Here is a 19,326-nt window from a genome sequence, read left to right as displayed (position 1 = left end):
CATACACACAGGAGCAGGAAACAGGCAGGGAGGAGGAGGAAGAGCAGGATCAGGATTTGGGTTCAAGTGATGAAGAGGAGAGTCGGGAGGAGAAAGGATGCAGGAGTGATGAGGAAGAAAGAGATGAGGTGAGAGGAGGAGAGGAAGGTAAGAAACACATGCTCAGGGTGCGTTCACAACACTCGTCGTGTCCAAAAACTGGAGTTTGTGTTCTTTGGTCCTGGTGAAAACGCTGACATCTCCTCTAACAACCCTGAAAATACAACTCTGTGCTGCAGCGAAGCTCTCACACAGCAGCTTCTTCACGTTTCATCACGACGACTCAAATCTTCAGGAGACTCTGTAGCTCTGTAGGACGCATCGCCAAAACACCTGCACGCTGCACGGTTGATTTCTTCTTGATGCTTTGTTGTCAATTACTTTGCTAAACATTTTAATGCCTCCGCCAACCTGTCAGGGTTCAGTTTACATCCAGCTGGACTTTTGACTTTTCTAAGAGCCCGTCTCTACCAAATTTAAAGATTTCCCTCCAAATGTTCCTGAGACATGGTGTTCACCAGAATGGGACAGAAATGACGGCCAATGGGTTTTTTACAGGGCATTGTGATGTCACTGAGTAGGCAAACATAGACTCTCTCCTCTCTCTAGAGATCACAGTGACACTTGACCTTTGACAATATGAATATAACCAGAAGATATACTGTATGTCCTCTGTCTGTTTCTAATGTTGATGATGTATAGACAGACGGCGTGGAGGCAAAATCCCAAAGATCACCAAAGCAGGCTCTCCTTAACTTTAGCGCGAGATTATGTCCATAAAAATCACCAAAAGAAACAATGAAGACGAGCAAACTTCACACTGATTCTGCGTCCCATGGCACCAATCCACCTGTCCATCTCATGTTACACCTAACTGTTACTTGTAAACAAACCCACAGATAGTCCTTCCCATGGAGCAGCGACTCCTCACGACCAACCTCTTCCAGCAGAATCCTTCAGGATCACTGTCTGTGTTTCCACACAGCCCAAAGAAACCAAACTCCAAATTGTGTTCGCACCCTGAATGATGCAAGTTTGTGTCTCGTGCAAACACACACACATGTAGAAGCAGCTCACACACCTGAGGTTCGACGGAGCGGTGCATGGGCGGGGTCCGGGCCTGCTGGATGCCTCCGCTGCTGAACGACTCGGAGCGCGGCGGCAGCGACGGGTCCGAGATCCTGTTGGAGACTTTATGCTGCAATGCAGGAGAAGTCTGTCTGTTCATCTTATAATGCTCCTCCACCTGACACACACACACACACACACACACACACATCAGACCACAGTCACTCACAGCATGCAGTGAGGTGTGTGTACAGAGTTTAATGCTGTCATTACAAACTTCTGTTCTGCTTGTGTTTACATAAACAGTTTGATTTCATACTGTCATGTTTAAAAAGGCGACAGTTGTTGGATTTTTAGTCTTCAATAAAAATCTGTAAGAAAGATTTAATTCCTGTTGCAGAAGCTACGAAAAATATAAAATATTCTTGACTTAAAGACAGGATATCATGCTCACATTTTAAGACACGTATATTTAATGTGACAATGTTGGATGTTCAGACTAAACGTGGGTGAAGATTTAAATCTGTAGGTAAAAGTATGTTGGCGTAATCCTCAGGCTGCTCAGCTCTGTCTGCTTTGCTTTACTTTACTTTGTGACATCACACAGTGCAGCCTCAGCAGGCTTCGGAGAGCTGGCCAATCAGAAGAAAGCAGGCTTGTAGGGGCGGGGTTTCTTAAAGGGACAGGGTCGTTTCAGGCAGAGGCTGTATGAGGGCCTTTTAGGGAGTCTTTTTGAACCGTAAATTATGCTAAGCTACTCCACAGGTATCACAGAGTGAAGTATGAAGCTTGAAATTAGCATAATACCCCCGCTTTAAGATAAGAGATAGGAAGGTTTGTCTTCGCATTGATCCAGGTTTGTTCATAAAGCTTGAATCTTGAATCCTGCTGGTTTCTAGCGCAGGGATAGACCTTTTTTCTGTTGTGAGTAAAAAATTATTTTTAATCATCATTCAACTCCACTTTTCAAGCTTAAAATGGTAAAATAGTTGATTGGAAATCACGTTAATGGGTTCAGTTTCCTTGCCGACAGTCATTTTATTTGGGGGGGGGGGTTTATGCTCATATCTAGCTTCATATCACACTTCACTCTCTCTGTGATACCTGCAGCAGCCTGCAGACTGAGCTGAGCAGCCTGGGGATTACGCCAACATACTTTTACCTGCAGATCTGAAACTTCACCCACGTTTAGTCTGAACATCCAACATCGTTATATTTTAATAATTTAGCCTGATTTGATCCAAGACTTCTGACTACTGCTAAACTGCAGATGCTCAGTGGGTGGCTAATATAACATGTGCCTGGTTAACGCTGCAGCTAAACGCTGTTTAAGTATTTGAGTGGTGGAAAAACATGATGCTTTCGAATGACAAATTTGAATTGTTAAAGCTACTAAATATGAGGTTTATAAAGTTATTGCTGCGTTTTTCAAAAGCTCACGTTAGTTTTTAAATTGTTGTTAAAAATCTGCAAACAGTCGCCTGCGCTGTGTAACGATCCGAACGCTCACGCCTGCAGTCATTTGAGGAGAGAGGTGTTCGTCTGTTTTTAGATGGAACACTGTGTCTGTGTGCGATGGAAATAATTCTTCCTCTGAAGGGAAATCCTGAGAGGCTGAGGTGAGGGTAGACCTCTCTCTGAACAGTGTGTGTGTTTCTGTGTGCGTGTGTGTTCCTGTGCGTGGTGTCCACAGGGAGAGAGACTGATATAGCTGCAGCTGCCCTACATCAGTCCACCAACTGCCACCAGAGGGCAGGCCTGGAGATCTGCCCTGAATGTGTGTGTGTGTGTGTGTGTGTGTGTGTGTGTGTGTGTGTGTGTGTGTGTACACTGGGGAGGGGCTTTTACGTGTATGTGCTTGTGCGTGTGCTTGTGTGTGTGTGCGCGCTTCTTTGGCCTTGATTTATGGTGATAAGAAACCAGCAGAGTTCAAATATGGAGCATTGACCTGCGTTTTCTACACTCATGTCTTCTGGTGTTTCATTACCTGACTTATATGTAACACAATATTAAGGCACTTAAAGGCTAAAAGTCAAAAGGTAGCACACATGTAACACCCTAAAGGCACAAACAATAGTTTAAAATTCATGATTTATGTGTGTAAAGCTGAAGACACTCCAAATGAATACAAGATAAAAGGAGGAGAGAGAATTGAAGAGAGTCCAGGTCAGTAAATGAACATAAACAAAGCCTGTAATATTAAGATAATGTTAGTTAGAGTTGTTAAAGTTAACACCAGTTAGATATAAGATACCATCCCACCACAACATGCAATAAAACAGCAGCTCTCAACGTGCATGTTTTTACTTAAATCAGGAGTAAAACTTTCCGTTTCCAGTCTTTTTAAACGGATTCATCATAAAAGAAAACAAGTAAAATCATTGACTTAATTAGAAATGACTGTTTTTGCATATTTCCCATTTAATAGTTCAGAATGAGCCTCTAAAACCTGCAATTAAGTATCATGTTTGCACTCCGGCCTCCCTCATCTCTAAATGAATGTTTTTTTGAATGGGGTTTGGTTAGATTCCTGGAATAAGGTCTGTGGTTAAAACACGCTTTATTCCACGTTTTAAACAACATCAATAAACACTTCATAAACCAACTTTGAAGCTTTTATATGTCTTAAAAATATATTGCTAACAAGTGGTTGAAGTTGGGCGTTAAAGCTGCTGTGGGGAACTTTTGGTTTGTGTTGATTTTGGCGCCCCCTGTGGACAAACCAGTCAGTCTGTTTCATAACCAGCGAAAAACTCCTCACAGGAGCTTTAAGCAGTGACTTTGAATTCATGCTACCATGGAAGAGTTCATCCACTAACTCAAGCTTTGTGCTCCTGCGATTTACATTAAATAAAACAGGTGTTTTCAGAAACATTATCTTCACAAACAAAGTGTCGTGAACAGACTCCCACAGACTCTTTTCTGCCATAAATCCTGTTGTCTTGTTGTCGAGGGAACCATGTGGATGCTAACCTGCGCTCTATCATGATAATAAAACCAGCAGGTTGAGAGCCACTGCAGTACAAGATGAAGAAGGATCCCACAACACTGCACATCAACCTGCAACACCTGGAGAGTGTCAGTAACCTGTGAATGCAAAGTTAAAGACGAAGGAGATTTAAGGGTTAACAGTTAAAGTGCAGGAGGGTGTTAACTTCCGTTCATTTACTGTTTATATGGATTGTTAGCATCTGTTGTTCTATGTTTCTAACGACGCCTCAAGTCCAGCATTTAGGATGCCTAAAAAAGACAAGCCAGTCTTTAAAAAGATTTTATGTCGGCATATATTTTATTTTTAACGAAAGACTGCAGCTGTCTTTTGATTGTTTGAACCTTCTTTTCCAGGAAATATTCAAGCCCCCCAGTCTTTGACTTTTTCTAAAAGTGTGTTCGGTAGCGCCCCCTATTGTTAAAACATCTCAACATAAAGCCAGATTTTAAATGTGGCCAGTTATACCTATAACTGCCAGCAGGTCAAATTTACCCGTGTATAGAACGCCGGCATATTCGTGCTATTCATTTCACACATCTAGATTGATACATTGTATGTTGCTATGGCAACGCCTTTCTTCTACTACTGTGTGTCAAGTCATGAACTCCACTTCAACATGGATTAGAGGAACAGATGCATGAATGTAAATCAGGCCGTAGATTTACTCAGTGCTCTGAGTGCAGGTGAGTCTGATGGTCTCTGGACTACATTTGCTGTTTTAGGATTTGTTTTCTGTGAAGCACCTTGTTCACAAAGTGCTGTGCTAATAAAGTTTATCGTTATATATATTTCACTGGCATGTTGCCATTTTCTAAGCTGCATAAAGACACCACATCTAGCATTTCATTATACAACTCTGTGTTATAATAAATTAACCTTGTAGCTTGAAAATCAACACATTCTGATCACGGGTCAATTTTACCCGTTGGCAGTTTTTGGTATACTGTGACCCCTGGCGGTTCTAGTGTTAAAGCTAAGCTGGTAATTTGTTCAAATGTCAAATGGTCAGAGTGGCAGTTATTGCCTTACACAGTGATTTGACCAGACATTTATGATCGTCAGAGGGTGAACCGATTGACTTTGATGATCCCTTTGACTCTCAGCGCCGCCATGAGGTTGACATTTGTGGTTTTGAGTGTAACAACTTTACGACATACTGCGCTGTCATCACCACCTTGGATATGAATAAAAATCTATTTACAAATATGGTAAACTTTATATATTCAAGTTAGCGTTGTCGTTGTACGCAGGCTGACGTAAGCCTGTCACGCAGCTGCAGCAGTTTTGTAGCCTGCTTCGTCTTTCAATAAGAAAAGTCCGATATGATTCAGTGCTATTATGCAAGAGGTGGGAGTTAATGTCAGTTTGGGAAGGAAACTGGTTGGAAGCGCTGACAGAACCAATCAAAGAGGAAATTAATGAAAAGATCCCTGTGAGAAATCGTGAGACGAAGGGGTGAGAAATTACAGAAGAGTCCACATCATCATTCTGCTGTGCCCAGAGTTAATGTGTGAGTCCGCCTGGGTAGGGAAATAAAATGTTAGGAGTGATTAAAGAGGGGATCATTCCAGCGGCCGGGGTTAGTAAGTCAGCCTGGATGGAAAAGAAGAGGAGAAAAAGAGGAGTGAGGAGTCTGTTCATCCTCCGACTGACCCGGCGGCCGGGGCTCCGCCCCCTGGAATCTGGGCTCCTGCCGTGACTCCTGCGGCGCATCACTGGCTGAGAGGAGTGGCGGGCGTGATCAGGGATACAGGTGACACGGATTCGAGGCACGTGGTGGTGATCTCTGGAGGGACTGACATGAGCGGGGTAGGAGGGGGGGCGGGGGCGGCGAGGTTTGTAACCGGGGAGCAAGAGGAGGTTGCCGAGGTTGATGTCTCGCGTCTCCCTGAAGGAGTGATATTTCTTTGGAGGGATACGAGGAGAGTTGCTCTGAGCTCGACGCATCACCTGGAGAGCAAGTGAGTGTTAAGACACATGAAGACAGCACACAGGCGGGGAAACACAAGAGGGACGTATCACAAACTCTGGTAGCCATATTGAAGGTTCATTGATCCGCTAACAACATTTCAACTGAGCATTACTGAGCACTAACACGTCTGCGTGACTCAGTGTTAAAATGATGCAGCTAACAATAGACAACCATCTCTGACTTCCTGTTGTGTTAGCATGCTCGCTAACACTGCTGTAGCCTAATGCAATCTTTAAAATAAATATTGCAACCAAAGATAAAAGAGCGATTTCACAGCACATAAATTACTGTCCCGGTCCTGCACCTAAAGGAAAAAAGACAACATTAATTTGAGGCGTCATGGCAGGTGAGACAGCAGCTTCTGCAGGTGGAGATGACACCTGGAGGGCAGAAAACTCTACACAGACGAGACAAACAAACACACGGCTGGCCTGGAACCAGCCTCTCATGAAGACTACCTTTACAGCTCGGCTCTGTCGTTGTGCCTGAACAGATGTTTGTGTGTGACTGTACTGTAACAACAAGCTGCTCTGTGGGTGTCGTCTTGTCCTCTTAAGTCTTTGTTTGCCTGAGTGTCAGCGCACACATTAAGATGTTATTGTTATGCCTGTTTACCTGAGTGTGTGCGTTGAAATGAAGTCTACACACCACACAAATGTTTTCCCTCTGTGTGCGTGTGTGTCTCAGCCGTTACCTCTTTGGCCCAGGCCGGCTTGTCGTTGGTGCCGGGCGCCTGGTCTTTGTAGTGGTACAGCTGCTTCTTGTCCTGCGGCGGGCGCGTCGGGTCCTGCTGCTGCTGCTGCTGCAGGGACACCAGGTACGCTCGCTCCTGCTGCAGCTGCCTCTGCAGCCGCTCGGCCTGACGCTGCTCCTCTATCTGCTTCCTCTTGTACTCCTGCACGTCAAACACAACAGAGGAAAGAGGAGCGATGAAGGGGGGAAAACTGAAAATAAGCAGTTGGAGCGACCCCCCCAGGACTTTAAAAAGAAGCCAACGAGTTAGTGACAAAACCTGCAGTTCCTTGAATGACCACTCGAGGCTGGCTAAAAAAAGATAGCCGACATGACAGCTCCCCAAACCCTCTCCATCGCCCCCTGCTGACAGGCTGCAGTATAGCTCATAAAGCCCGCCTCCTCCATGTTAACAGATGGGACATGAGTCAAACTATAAAATCAAAATACACGTCAAATACATTTTTCTCAAACATGGTTTCTGTCATTATAGTTAGTTCTTATCATGCTGATTTATGTCCAAGTGTTTATTTTTCTGACAAGTTTACTTTTAATTAGTTATTTGATGTTATAAAAAGGGGGCGTGGCCTCATGATTGACAGCTCTGTGGACAAATGGGGCTCCTGCAGCGTTCTGTTCCCGAGTAGCAGAGTAGAGGAGGAACGGCGAGAGGAGACGTAACTAACACTAACACTACAGTCATTGAACTTTCCATCAGCGTGAATATCTGCTTCAGACCGACACAAGAAGCTGTTCTGCTGCAGACTGAGCCCACCTGAGGGCTCCAACACGCCAAGGACACCTGAGGGCTCCAACACGGCGAGGACACCTGAGGGCTCCAACACGCCAAGGACACCTGAGGGCTCCGACACGCCAAGGACACCTGAGGGCTCCGACACGCCAAGGACACAAAGTAAAGGTGTGTGTCGGGCAGAGGAAGGGGCGGGACGTCGATACTGCCACCAGCCAATCTCTACTGCACACACTCTGGATATGCAAGATGGCAGCGCCCGCTCTGGGGGGATTTTGGGGGTTTCAATTTTTAATTCCCATCAACTCCAACATCACAAAGTCAAACTTGAGTGCAGGATTAAACATGTTTACAGTCTGAATATCGTCTCATTCTTTGGGAAACACTTTCGTAATTAGTTTGATAACATGGCAAAACTGGGAAACTGTGGTTTGCTAACCACTTGCTCCTCTCCAGCGCCACCTTCTCATTTAAATATGGTCACTTCTTAAAGAAACAATATGGAGAAAACAAAAAACAGCAGTAGAAAAGCCGGTGGGTGGTGTCACGCTGGTTACGCCCTCGTCTCATATACAGTCTATGTTTCGTATGCATGTGAAAGTGCTCCACTTGGTGGAGATAGTTGAGTCCTTGTAGTAGAAGGATCGGGCTGAGAATTGGGTCTTCATGTTAGGAGAAGATCCCTGAAAGCTCACTTTGAAACCGACCCTGCATGTTTCTCACACTGTCTCGCCAGGTCAGAGGTCAGGTATTTATCTGAGCTGTGTGTGAAAGTCTGCAGCCGTTGACGTGTGTGTGTGTGTGTGTGTGTGTGTAGACTCCTGCTGCTCATTTTGGGACGTCTGGTTTGATGTCATTGAAAAGGATAACGGCATCATCGTGAACAATAAAGCTGAATAAAGTGTGATTACAGGACTGGCAGGTATCGACTGACACGCCCGCCGCTTTGTGTGTTTATTGATCTGTTTGCAAACTTTCTCTGACGTGTGATTCTGTCTTGCCTCAGTATTGATCAAGTATCGACTGCTTTGCAAATTCTGTGTGATCTTCACAAACAGGCATGGAAACTTTTGTCATTATTGTAACTCAGGGATGTTGTCCCGCACACACTGTCCCGTTAATGAGTGTGTTTGTGTTTGTGTGCGATGTTACCAGCAGTAAGGCCTGCTCCTGCAGGAGCTGCTGCTGCAGGATCTCCAGCTGCCTCTGCTCCTCCTCCAGCTGTCTACGGATATACTCCTACCCAATCAGCACCAGGGTCGACGTGAGGACGCAGCCAATCAGAGAGCACCGAGGCAGGCGAGAAGCAAATCAGAAGCCCCAGGCAACCAGTGACATCAGCAGAGCAGGAAACAGGAGGAAAAGAAAGAGGAGGACAGAGAAAAGTAGATTTAGTGAGGAGGTGTGAGAGCGGGGATTTAGTCAGAAATAGACGAGGAGATAAAAAGAGAGAAGCAGCGGGGGGCCGTAATTAGGAGAACAAGAAGACATGCTTATTAATGAAGGAAGGATGTTAGAGATCAGCATGAAATCTGGAGAGTGTTCAGGGAGCTTTGAACTGCAGGAAGAGTTCACCATTAGTCATGCAGTCATTTGCAAAGCCTCCTCTCCGGTCCCGTCTCCTCTGTTTTTACTGGAATATTAGATTTGTGGTTTCATTGTGTCTGAAACATCGCACCCAACTGTCCCGAAGTCCAGGTAAATTTGAGGTGACATGTTCACTTAGCATAAAGCCTGAAACATAGCACACTTGTACAGTTTGAGGTCTACACCTCGATGTTTGATGGTCTAGCATTACACTGATTACATGAACAACATCTGTTGTAACTGCACCCACAGGTCTGACCATAACTCCACCCACTGCACAGTTTTGAAAAATGCTCAAAGTGGGCAAGGGGCTGAGAGGGGGGTGGAGGGGGTGGGTGTGTCTGGCAGCTCAGTGACGTCCCCTCCCCTGGCCAGAGAAAAATGAGAGCGACACAGAGTCACAAGGCACAGAGGGGTCTTTGAGGTGGAGGACTTCTCCACCCTCCAGAGTCCCCTGATGAGCACTTCAGTGTGGTGGAGGGCCGTGGTGGTCCCGAGCCCCATCAGTTCGAGCCGTTGGCTCCAGCCCCACTAACGCCTGAAGCCGGAGCTTTCGGAGCCGAGGCAATGCAAGTGCGCATGCGCATACCATCGCTGAGTGGTATCGTAACGTTAGCTAGAAGGCTAGTGTACAGTGTGCTAGCAAAAACAGTGTGAACTCTAGTGAACGATGCGTCTCGATCAGGATATATTTGAAAATGAGCGCGGTTTCACAGACTCCCTCTCAAAGACGAAGCGGGGGGGGGGGCTGGGGTGTACGGCCCACCTCTGATTGACAGGTGCTTTTTTTTATAAATTTAATTACGTAGTTTCGTCCCAAACAGTCGCCTCTACGTCACCATCGGCTGGCGAGGTCCAGGGCTGATTCAAAACAGTCGATGGCGTGTTTGAGCCGTTTCAAACCCATGAAATGCTGATTTTTATCAATTTCAACTGTCAAATATTAGCAGCAGCATTGACGTGTTTCATCACAGTACAGCAATGTAATTTAAATTACAGCTCAAAAAACATGTTTAAGTGTGCAGTTACTCTTTAATGATGCATTCAGTGACAAAAGGAAATCTCTGTATCGGAGGAATCAGGCTGGATTTTATTGCATCTTGCATTGATGTTGGTAAGACCTCAGAAAGTTTTATTCACGTCTAAACTATATTGTAACTTAGTTGTATTTTTCTGTCTGAGGAAAATGTGGATATTCCCGACGGCCTCGTGCTTTCCTTCTCTTAATACACTTTTGCATTTCTGTCAACTGCTTCCTTTAAAGTCTTTGGCGACCATATTGATTTTGCCTTTAGCAGTGTTCACACTTGAACGCCACTTGAAAGCACGTTATGTACAAGATTTCTCATCTCACGAGTAAATATGTTAAAAGAGGCAGCAGGAAGTGACGCTTGAAGGCAGCAGGAAGCGACGCTTGAAGGTAGCAGGAAGTGACGCTTGAAGGCAGCAGGAAGTGACGCTTGAAGGCAGCAGGAAGCGATGCTTGAAGGCAGCAGGAAGCGACGCTTGAACTTGTTTTTGTGGATAAAATAATCCAAATAAATAATTTATTTAAATGTGGATTAGCTGCGAAGGTTAGCAGAGCAGTGAGTTGTGAGTTGAGAAGAATTGAGAAGCCACGCCCCTCTTGATGACACCTGTGATGTAACGTCGGTAGCTCAGGTGTTTACCTACCTGTTCTCTCTCTGCGTGCCTCCTCTCCTCCTCTCGGCGGATCTGCTCCATCTCCTCGTACCTCCTCCTCTGCTCTCGCTCCTGCTGCTTCCTCATCTCCCGCTCTCGACGCTGTTGCTGTAGGCGGACAGAAGATTTAGCACCAAACTCTTCAGCTCGGTGTGTTTGTGCGCGTCAGGTGTGTTTCCCTGGCATTTGAATGAGCCGAGGTGCTAACATAACAGGTGTGGAGGGTTTTGCATTAAAGTCATTTTATAATCAAAGCTGGGATGTGTTTAAAAGGTGGAAACAGCCGCAGGCTAAAACAGGCAGCTTCATTCTTATTTGTGCCATGTGATGTTGAGGTGTGAACGCTCTATCAGCTGTAATGAGCTCTGTTAATTAGCTTTGTTAATATTTTAAAACTTAGCCCTGTTTAGAAATCATCTGTGGTCTTAATGACTAATAGATACAAAAAGTTTTGGAACTGCTGCAGCAGATCGCTTCAGCTCGCAGCAGCTAAACAGGCTGTAATGGCTACATGATTCTTCGAGGCGAATGCGCCTGATTGAAGTATGTCCACTAAACTGTCTTGTTTCTTTGTGTTTGTTCTATTAATGAGTGACTGCTCCTACCATGCTTAAATGCATATTGTCCTAAAAGCTGTTTTTCGTTATAACAGGAGGAAAAATGAAAGAATAAAGTCCACCTCCTCCAGCCGTCGCCTCTGTTCCTTCTGCTCCTCGATGCGTTTCTGTCTCTCGGCCAGTAGCTGGCGCTTGTGTTCCTCGTTCTGCTGCTGCTCCAGCTGCTGACGCCGGATCAGCTCCGACCGCTCCTTGTTGGCCAGCTGGAGCCGCAGGAAGTCCCGCCTCAGAGTGGACTCTCCGGGAATGTTGATGATGGAGCTGGAGGAGAACCAATCAGGACAGTTTGATAATCAGATCGTGGCTCAAGTTATGTCTGCTGCAGCTATTAAACAGACAAAATATATGTTTGAAACAAAAGACAAGATATTTACTTTAAAAACAGTGCTTGTCGTAGTAAAGTAGTACACACAGTTGCGGTATGAACAACAGTAGCAGTTACATTAGTTACAGTAGAAAGCACTGTGCAAGTAGTGCTAGTAAAAAGCTAGTAGTAGTGCCAACAAAAGAAGTAGCAATAGCGCTAGCAGTTTCGGAAGTAATAGTAGAAGTTAAAATACCAGTAGAAAGGTAGAAGTAAAGGTAGTGGTAACATTAGAAGTATTAGCGTCGGCAGTAGCATCTTAGCAATTGGAGCAGTAGTAGTAGTAGTAGTAGCAGTGGTACTAGAAGCTAAGTACTAGCTGTAGTTGAAGTGAAAGCAGTGGTAGTTTTATCATGAGTGGTATTTGTCGTAGCTGCACCAGGCAGAAGTGGTGGTAGTTGTAGTAGAGAGATAGTAGTAGTTGCAGTTGTACTACCTGGTGTCTGCTAGTAGTAGTAGCTAGAGTAGTAGCACTAGTATTTGTAGTGTAAAACTAGTATTAGAAGTAGTAGTAGCAAAAACATCGGAAGTAGTAAAAGTAATAGCAGTAGTCGTAGCATATTGGTGCTGTAGTACTTGTAGCTTGCAAGTAGCAGCAGTAGTTGTTGCAAGATGCAGTAGTACTAGTAGCCTAGTAGCAGTAGTAGTACTAGTAGCATCAATAGCATAAGTGGTAGTTGCAGTAGTAGTACCTGTAGCCGAGTACGAGTAGCTAGAGTAGTAGCATTAGCCTAGAACTAGTAGTAGAGGTAGCACTAGCAGTAGTAGCATGAGTAGTAGTAGCACTAGCAGTAGTACCTGTAGCCTAGTACTAGTAGTAGAAGTAGCAGTAGTAACAGTAAAACATTAGCGATAGCAAGTAGATAAAGTAGCAGCAGTAGTTACAGTAGTAAGACTAATAGGAGTAGTAGAAGGTGCTGTGGTACTAGTAGCCTTGGACTAGTAGAAGCAGTAGCTGTACAAGTAGCAGCAGTAGTTGTTGCAAGATGCAATAGTACTAGTATCCTAGTACTACTAGTAGCATAAGTGGCAGCAACAGTACCAGTAGCAGTAGTATTAGCCTACCTGTAGCCTAGTACTAGCAGCAGTAGCTAGAGTAGTAGCACTAGTATTAGTAGCGTAGATCTAGTTGTAGGGGTAGCATTAGCAGCAGTAGCATAGCATAGCAGTAGTACCTGTAGCCTAGTACTAGCAGCAGTAGCAGTAGTCAGAGTAACAGTAGTAGGAGTAGGGGCTGTAGTACTAGTAGCCTAGTTGTAGTAGGAGCAGTAGCGGCAGCAGAAGTACTTGATATTGTAGTATTGATATCCTGTTATAAGTGGTAAAGGTAGCAGTAGCATTAACAGTGGTAGCAGCAGCAACAGTTGTAGCAGTAGCAGTAGTACCTGTAGCCTGGTATTGGTAGTAGCAGTAGCAAAGTAGAAGCAACAGTAGTGAGCTAGTAGCAGTATTTGTATTAGCAATGCTAGGGCTAATAATAACCACAAGTACTAAAGGATAAGTAGTAGCATTAGAGGAGTACTGGCAGTACTACAAGTAGCATGTAGAAGCAGATGTAGTAGCCATATTTACTGCTAATTCTAAGTACTGTAGCAGTGGCAGTAGAAGTGTAAGTTGTTAAAGCAGTAGCATTAGCATAATTATGAGCAGTAGTAGTGGTAGTGTTACAGTATCAGTAGTCGTACCTGGGCTCTCCAATGTCCCTCTCTTCATCCTCCTCCTCACTGCCGCTGTACTCGTATTCTGTCTCATCTACAAACACAGACTTCAGGTTAGCATTCACACATAATGAACCAGCTGAGCCTTCAGGTACATGTCTGCAGGTGTGAGGTGAGTCAGCGGGGGTGCAGCCTCACCCCTCTCCCCCCTCCTCTTCTTGGTGCGGTCGATGTGGTCCTTCAGCTGGATGCGGACCTGCCGCTCGTTGGGGAGGTCCCGGATGAACGGGTGTTTGAGGAGCTGCTCGGTGCTCGGTCTCTGACTGTGGCTCTTCACCAGACAGCTCTCTATGAACGACTGGAACTTCTTCGACCTGGACACACACACACACACACACACACACACACATTTGGTGATTTTAGAGCGTGACCTATTACCAGGCTAAAAAATGTGTCAGCCCTGTGATTGACACCCTGTCCAGGTGTAACCCCGCCTCTTGCCCAATGACAGCTGGGATAGACTCCAGCCCCCTGCAACACTAAACAGGATAAGCGGTCTCGATAATAGATGCATGGACACTAAAGTCAATAGCCATGAAATGCTCATTCAGCACTGCACTGCACAAAGGAGAATCTACACATGAATACATTTACGCTGTTCTACTCTTTATTCAGCTGCTGCAGCCGTATACAACATTACTGTCTGGGATTACTGTCTCACTGTAAAATGACTCTTTGAAATCAGCGCTGACACAAACATGAGGAAGTAAAACAGTTAAAGATGCCCTCAGTTTATACAACATCGCAGACCTCAGGGGATCAATATTTTGAATATTGTAGCGTTGCGAGGTCGCTAGACGGATGGAGGAAGAACGACAGAGCCCAGATTTATTTCCTTGTTGCAGCAACAGCTAACCCAAGGTCGAGGTGTGCCCGGAAACACAAACAGGCGGGCTTTTCTCCTTAAGTCTCACTCACTCAACATGCGTCTTCGCCGAACTCGCGCTTAAAAGTAGCTTTATCACAACGGTTGACACCTCCCTCAATAAACAACTGCAAAACAGCAGCAAACATAAACAGGAACTTAGACCCAGCGTTACAAAATCAGTGACGTAAATGACTTCACACGAGCAGGGAAATGGGATGATTGGTCAACTTTGCGGTAAAGTTGCGGCAATTGGTTGAATTTGCATGAATTTGTGGGAACGCAACATCAGAACTTCCAGGAGGGGCTGATAAATACGTTCACATTAGAGAACAGGAAGCGCAGATTAATCAACTAAAGTAGATGAAAATAATGTGATTAAATGTAGAAATGTGTGTTTTTCTTATAAATAGAGGACAATAAAAATATCAAACAATTATTTTTTAAGAACTAGCTCCTATTACCAGCGCTGCTCCTTCACACACATTTTGCAAAAAAAGGTCGAATATTTTACGTCAAAAGACAAAAACAGATTTTCTTCTCTCAACCGAAAACATTTAGACGAGCTAAAAAAGCATCAAAACATCAGTTTTTCCACGTTAAAGCAGATTATTATTAATCCTTTAAAATGCATTTTTACTTGTGAAGTGTGTGAGATTAAGTTTGACATCAGAGTTCTGCTGAATGCGGCTCATAGTCTGAGCCAGAGGAGGCACAATGTGATGCTGACAGGGGATAATAACCACAGAGCAGGTGCAGTGTGTGTGTGTGTGTGCGTGTGTGTGTTTTAGTGACTCACCACTTCTTTGACTTGAGTCTGGGGGCAGGATTTCTGGGGATGAGGAAGAGCGCTCTCATTGGATGCATGTCACACAGAGCTGAGGAGGAGAGAAAGAAAAGAATAAGACAGCAGAGGATAAACAAGGAGAGGAGAGGAGAGGAGAGGAGAGGAGAGGAGACAGAGGCAACAAAAGGATACATATTCAGGTAAGGAGAGGTGGGAAAGGAAACAAAAGGGGCAAAGTCAAGGGGAAATGGGACAAGACGTAAGGAAAGGAGGGAAGGACAGAAGGAAAGACAGCAAACAGGCAGGAGATGAGACTAGTGGAAAGGAAGGGAACAGGAATGAAGAGTAAGAAAGGACCATGAGGAGACATAGTAAGGAAAAATAAAGTAAAGGACACAAGTGGAGATGAGACAACAAGAGTGAAAAGGAAGGGAAGCAAAAGGGAAAACATAGGGGAGATGACATAAGAGGAAATGGAGGGAAAGGGAATGAAGGAAAAAGGAAATGAGGAGACATGGCAAGAAAAAGGGAAAGGAAACAAATGACAGGAAAGTTTAGGAATTGGGAGAAGAGGATAGGAGACAAGGCAAGGAGAGAGAAAAGGAAAGGACACAATGGGACAAGAGACAAGGGGAGATGGGACAAGAGGAAAGGAAAGGAGAGAAGATCAAGAAACAAAAGGAGACACATCCAGGCGATGAGACGAGACAAGAAAAAAGGAAAGAAGGAAAGGAAAGCAAGAAAAGATAGGAAAGGTAGGAGGAGAGAGGAAAGGACACAATGGAAAAGAAGAGAGGAGGAGAGAGGGAACTAAAGGAAAGGAAAGGAGGGAAGAAAGGGAAGAAAAATTAATTAAGAGAAGGAAAGGAAACAAAAGGGTAGGAGACAAGGGAAGATAAGACAAGAAGGAAAGAAAAGGAGGAGATGAAGGAAAGGAAACATACCAGCAGAAGAGAAGAGGAAGGGGAAGGAAACATAAATGGGCAAAGTCGAAGGGGAAAAGGGAAAAAAGGAAAAGAAATTAAATTGAGGGATGCAAAAGAAACAAAAGTTAGAAAAGAAGAGAAGACGAGACGAGAAACATACGGAAAAGAAAGCGACGAGGAAAAAGAGGAAACTTTTAACTACGAGACAAACTGTTCTCTGTCCGCTTCTGAAGGTTTAATGAGTCTGAGGATTCACACTTACGTGGCGCTCCCTCTGCCATCTCGATAGCTGTGATACCGAGCGACCACAGATCACTCTGCAGACAGAGAGGAGAGAAAACTGAAACTTTCACATCCTAAAAACGTGTTACCGACTTCACACATCCACATTTCAGTCCGCCGGTCAGTGTTCTTGTTAAGTTATTAAAAATTACAACTCTGCGGCTATCGTAGATCTTCATCCGTATCACCTATCTGCATATTTCATCCATCAAACTTCTATGAAAAGATGATGCTAATGTTGCTGAATGAACGGACATGTAAAGCCTCAGAGGGTGAAAGTTAATGGTGTCATAACAGAGCGGCGTTCGACCACCACAGGCTCACCACAGGGGTCCGTCCTGCCCCCATTACTGCACATCCTTCATGCAGACACGACTGCACCAGGATCACGGCCGACTCTGTGAGGACACTTTACACGCATGCGTCTGCGTTTGTGCAGCCGCGTGGGGATGATGAGAGATTAAAGGTCTCTAAAACACTACAGACATGATGACTGAAGCTTTATAGGGCTCTCTAAAGGTCAGTGGGTGTTAGACGTTAACAGATGAGCATTTGACTCTGTGATTGATGGGAACTTTTTTTTTCACTCTTGAAAACAACTCTGGCTTTTTCCTCCTTTAATATATTAGTTTATGTTTTTAAGTTTCTTTATATGGCGTGAAAATGACAAATTAATTTTCTTTCTTGTTCAAGTGAAAAAAGTGTGACAGAACCTGCAATAAGGAAAAGATGATTTAGCCTCTGGGGCCTCTGGGGCTGACGGACAATATTTCAGGACTTCCGGTGCAGATTAAAGATAACTACGACGGCGTGTTGGAGCCGTTGTAAGAAAGAAAAGGAGAAGAGCTGGAGGATAAGAGCAATGTTCCTAGAAAAAACTGAAAAATTTCAAGATAAAAGCGTACATTTGCCAGAAAAAAATGGGAAATATATGAGATTATAAAAGTCTTACATTTCTGAGAAACTAAAACTAGTAAAATCGCGTTTATAAGAACCTGTTTGAGGTTCACGGCCCCCTCCCTCTGATTCACCTGTGTCTCCTCTCTGCCCTGTTGGCTCTGCTGCTCACACAGGCGTGCATGGCACGGAGCTCAGAGCAGATTTAGCCTGTTTTCTCTGCACACAAGAAGCAGACTTCATCGAGGAGCAACACCGAGCGACCCTCTGCTGCAGAAACACACGTTCCTATGCTCCCCGTTTGCCCCAGGGGTTACATCACACATGAGAGTTACCCTACGACCTCATGACGGAGACTAACAGGAAACAAACCTGCATTACAGACAAAACATACAAAACTACTTTAAATCAGTGGTTCTGTTGTTTGGATGGAGGTTTAGACAACAAACAACCACCTCGAGGTTGTGGCTGACGACTTTATTGAGTGTGTTACGTGCTCGGGCGTCCAGAGAGAGTTCATGCGCAAATGTATGACTTTATAATCTCATCAATTTACTTTAAACTCTGATTTTTTAGTTCGTCTGATGATGATTAACTGACATCCCCCATAATCAGAATCAGGGTTTATTACCAAAATTAAATGAACACATAAAAGACTTCCTCTTCCTTTATTCAAATGCAGACATTTTTTTATAAAGATTACAGGACATGAGACCAAAGCAGGACTTAAATATCTAAGGCCAACAGTTTAAACTAAATCAAATGACAAATGAGTGTTTCTATTTGTCCTACTACCTTAACCCCTGAGAACCCTCATCATCTCTGCAGCCCTGTGCAGCTTTTAACCTCTTCAAGCACGTTGTCTTTGATTGTCTGCCTGTACGGTTTGCAGCACAATCAAAATGTTTAACTTTAAAAATAGAAGATGATGAATACAAAAGCAAACAAAATGCATTCGGTGTACCTTGAAGTCATACGTGGCGTCGGGGTTCTCGTCACAGGCGATGACCTCCGGGGCCATCCAGTACGGTGTCCCGATGAACGTGTTCCTCCGTCCCACCGTGCGGTCCAGCTGAGCGCTCACACCAAAGTCCACTGCAGACACACACACAAACACATAATTAAAACCTTAACATCGGAGCTCAGCAAAACGATCATACATTGTTGTTTTGTAGTCACACTTATTTTCTTTGTTCACCTAGTTTGACCTCTGCGTTCTCCGTCAGCAACACATTCTGACCCTTGATGTCTCTGTGGATGACCTTGTGCTGGTGGAGATGGGTGAGACCCTGAGACAGAGACACAAAAAAAAGGTTACTACTTCCTGTTTTATAGGCTTTATTATGATAACTGTGTGTCCGCCGGCGTTGCGGACGTTCTGGCCTGAATTTATGATTTCATTTACTTTTTGAGGCTAAAACAGTTGCCATATTTAAGTCTTCTTCATCTTCGATAGCTTCTCGTTTTCGAGGCTTTTTCCGAGCTTTATATTAAAGCTAAAAATTGTATTGAGAGCAACTTGTGTCACTGCAGGAGGAAAGAAAAAGAGAAACACCTGGAATAACACAGAAAAAGGTGTTCCTCAGGGAATCATCTGCGGCCCCTTCATGTTTGCACTTGTTTCAAAGGAAACTTTGACTTTCATTAGCTTTTCAGGTGTTTCATGCTGACAAACAACTAGTTGCGATGTTCATTTGGATTTCCTTTCTCACCCTGAGGATCTCTCTGCAGATGTAGGCGATCCACTCCTCCTTCAGAGAGTTCCCTTTGGTGTTTTTGATCAGATCCGTCACCGAGCCGGCCCCGCAGAACTCCATCACCAGCTACACACACACACAAAAACAAGCAATATTATTGTTGTACAGTGGGGGAAAATACGGAGTTTAAATGTCCAACAGCCACCACTAACATTTTAGTCCCGTGTCATTAATGAAAACAAAACATAGGTGTTGTCAGAGTGATCTATTTTTAGCTCGTCAACGTCTCGTCTTCGCCATGGACATCATGGTCATCCTCCCTGACCTCCATAGATTGTAGAACTTCAGG

The 19,326-nt window shown here is 44.5% G+C and overlaps 1 protein-coding gene across 4 annotated transcripts in view; it reads right to left on the bottom strand.

The window, feature by feature from the left end:
* The window catches only part of tnikb (TRAF2 and NCK interacting kinase b), a 61,796-nt gene that overhangs the window by 24,611 nt on the left and 17,859 nt on the right, over positions 1–19,326 (bottom strand). Inside the window, exons 5-17 of one of the 4 annotated variants that reach the window (XM_069666873.1) lie at positions 18,993–19,103; positions 18,479–18,569; positions 18,245–18,375; positions 16,364–16,418; positions 15,188–15,266; positions 13,662–13,837; positions 13,491–13,557; positions 11,504–11,702; positions 10,816–10,932; positions 8,707–8,793; positions 6,766–6,966; positions 5,753–6,049; positions 1,121–1,285 (exon numbers count right to left, since the gene is read on the bottom strand). In XM_069666873.1, coding sequence (XP_069522974.1) covers positions 1,121–1,285; positions 5,753–6,049; positions 6,766–6,966; positions 8,707–8,793; positions 10,816–10,932; positions 11,504–11,702; positions 13,491–13,557; positions 13,662–13,837; positions 15,188–15,266; positions 16,364–16,418; positions 18,245–18,375; positions 18,479–18,569; positions 18,993–19,103 — 1,776 coding nt within the window. The remainder of the gene's footprint in view (positions 1–1,120; positions 1,286–5,752; positions 6,050–6,765; positions 6,967–8,706; positions 8,794–10,815; positions 10,933–11,503; positions 11,703–13,490; positions 13,558–13,661; positions 13,838–15,187; positions 15,267–16,363; positions 16,419–18,244; positions 18,376–18,478; positions 18,570–18,992; positions 19,104–19,326) is intronic. The other 3 variants (XM_069666874.1, XM_069666871.1, XM_069666875.1) reach the window with 3 other exon arrangements.

Source organism: Semicossyphus pulcher, unplaced genomic scaffold (assembly GCF_022749685.1).
Source record: "Semicossyphus pulcher isolate SPU_LCO1_2020_fin unplaced genomic scaffold, fSemPul1.0.p SCAF_18, whole genome shotgun sequence".
Classification (NCBI taxonomy): Eukaryota; Metazoa; Chordata; class Actinopteri; order Labriformes; family Labridae; genus Semicossyphus; species Semicossyphus pulcher.
This window is presented reverse-complemented; position numbering and strand designations above follow the sequence as displayed.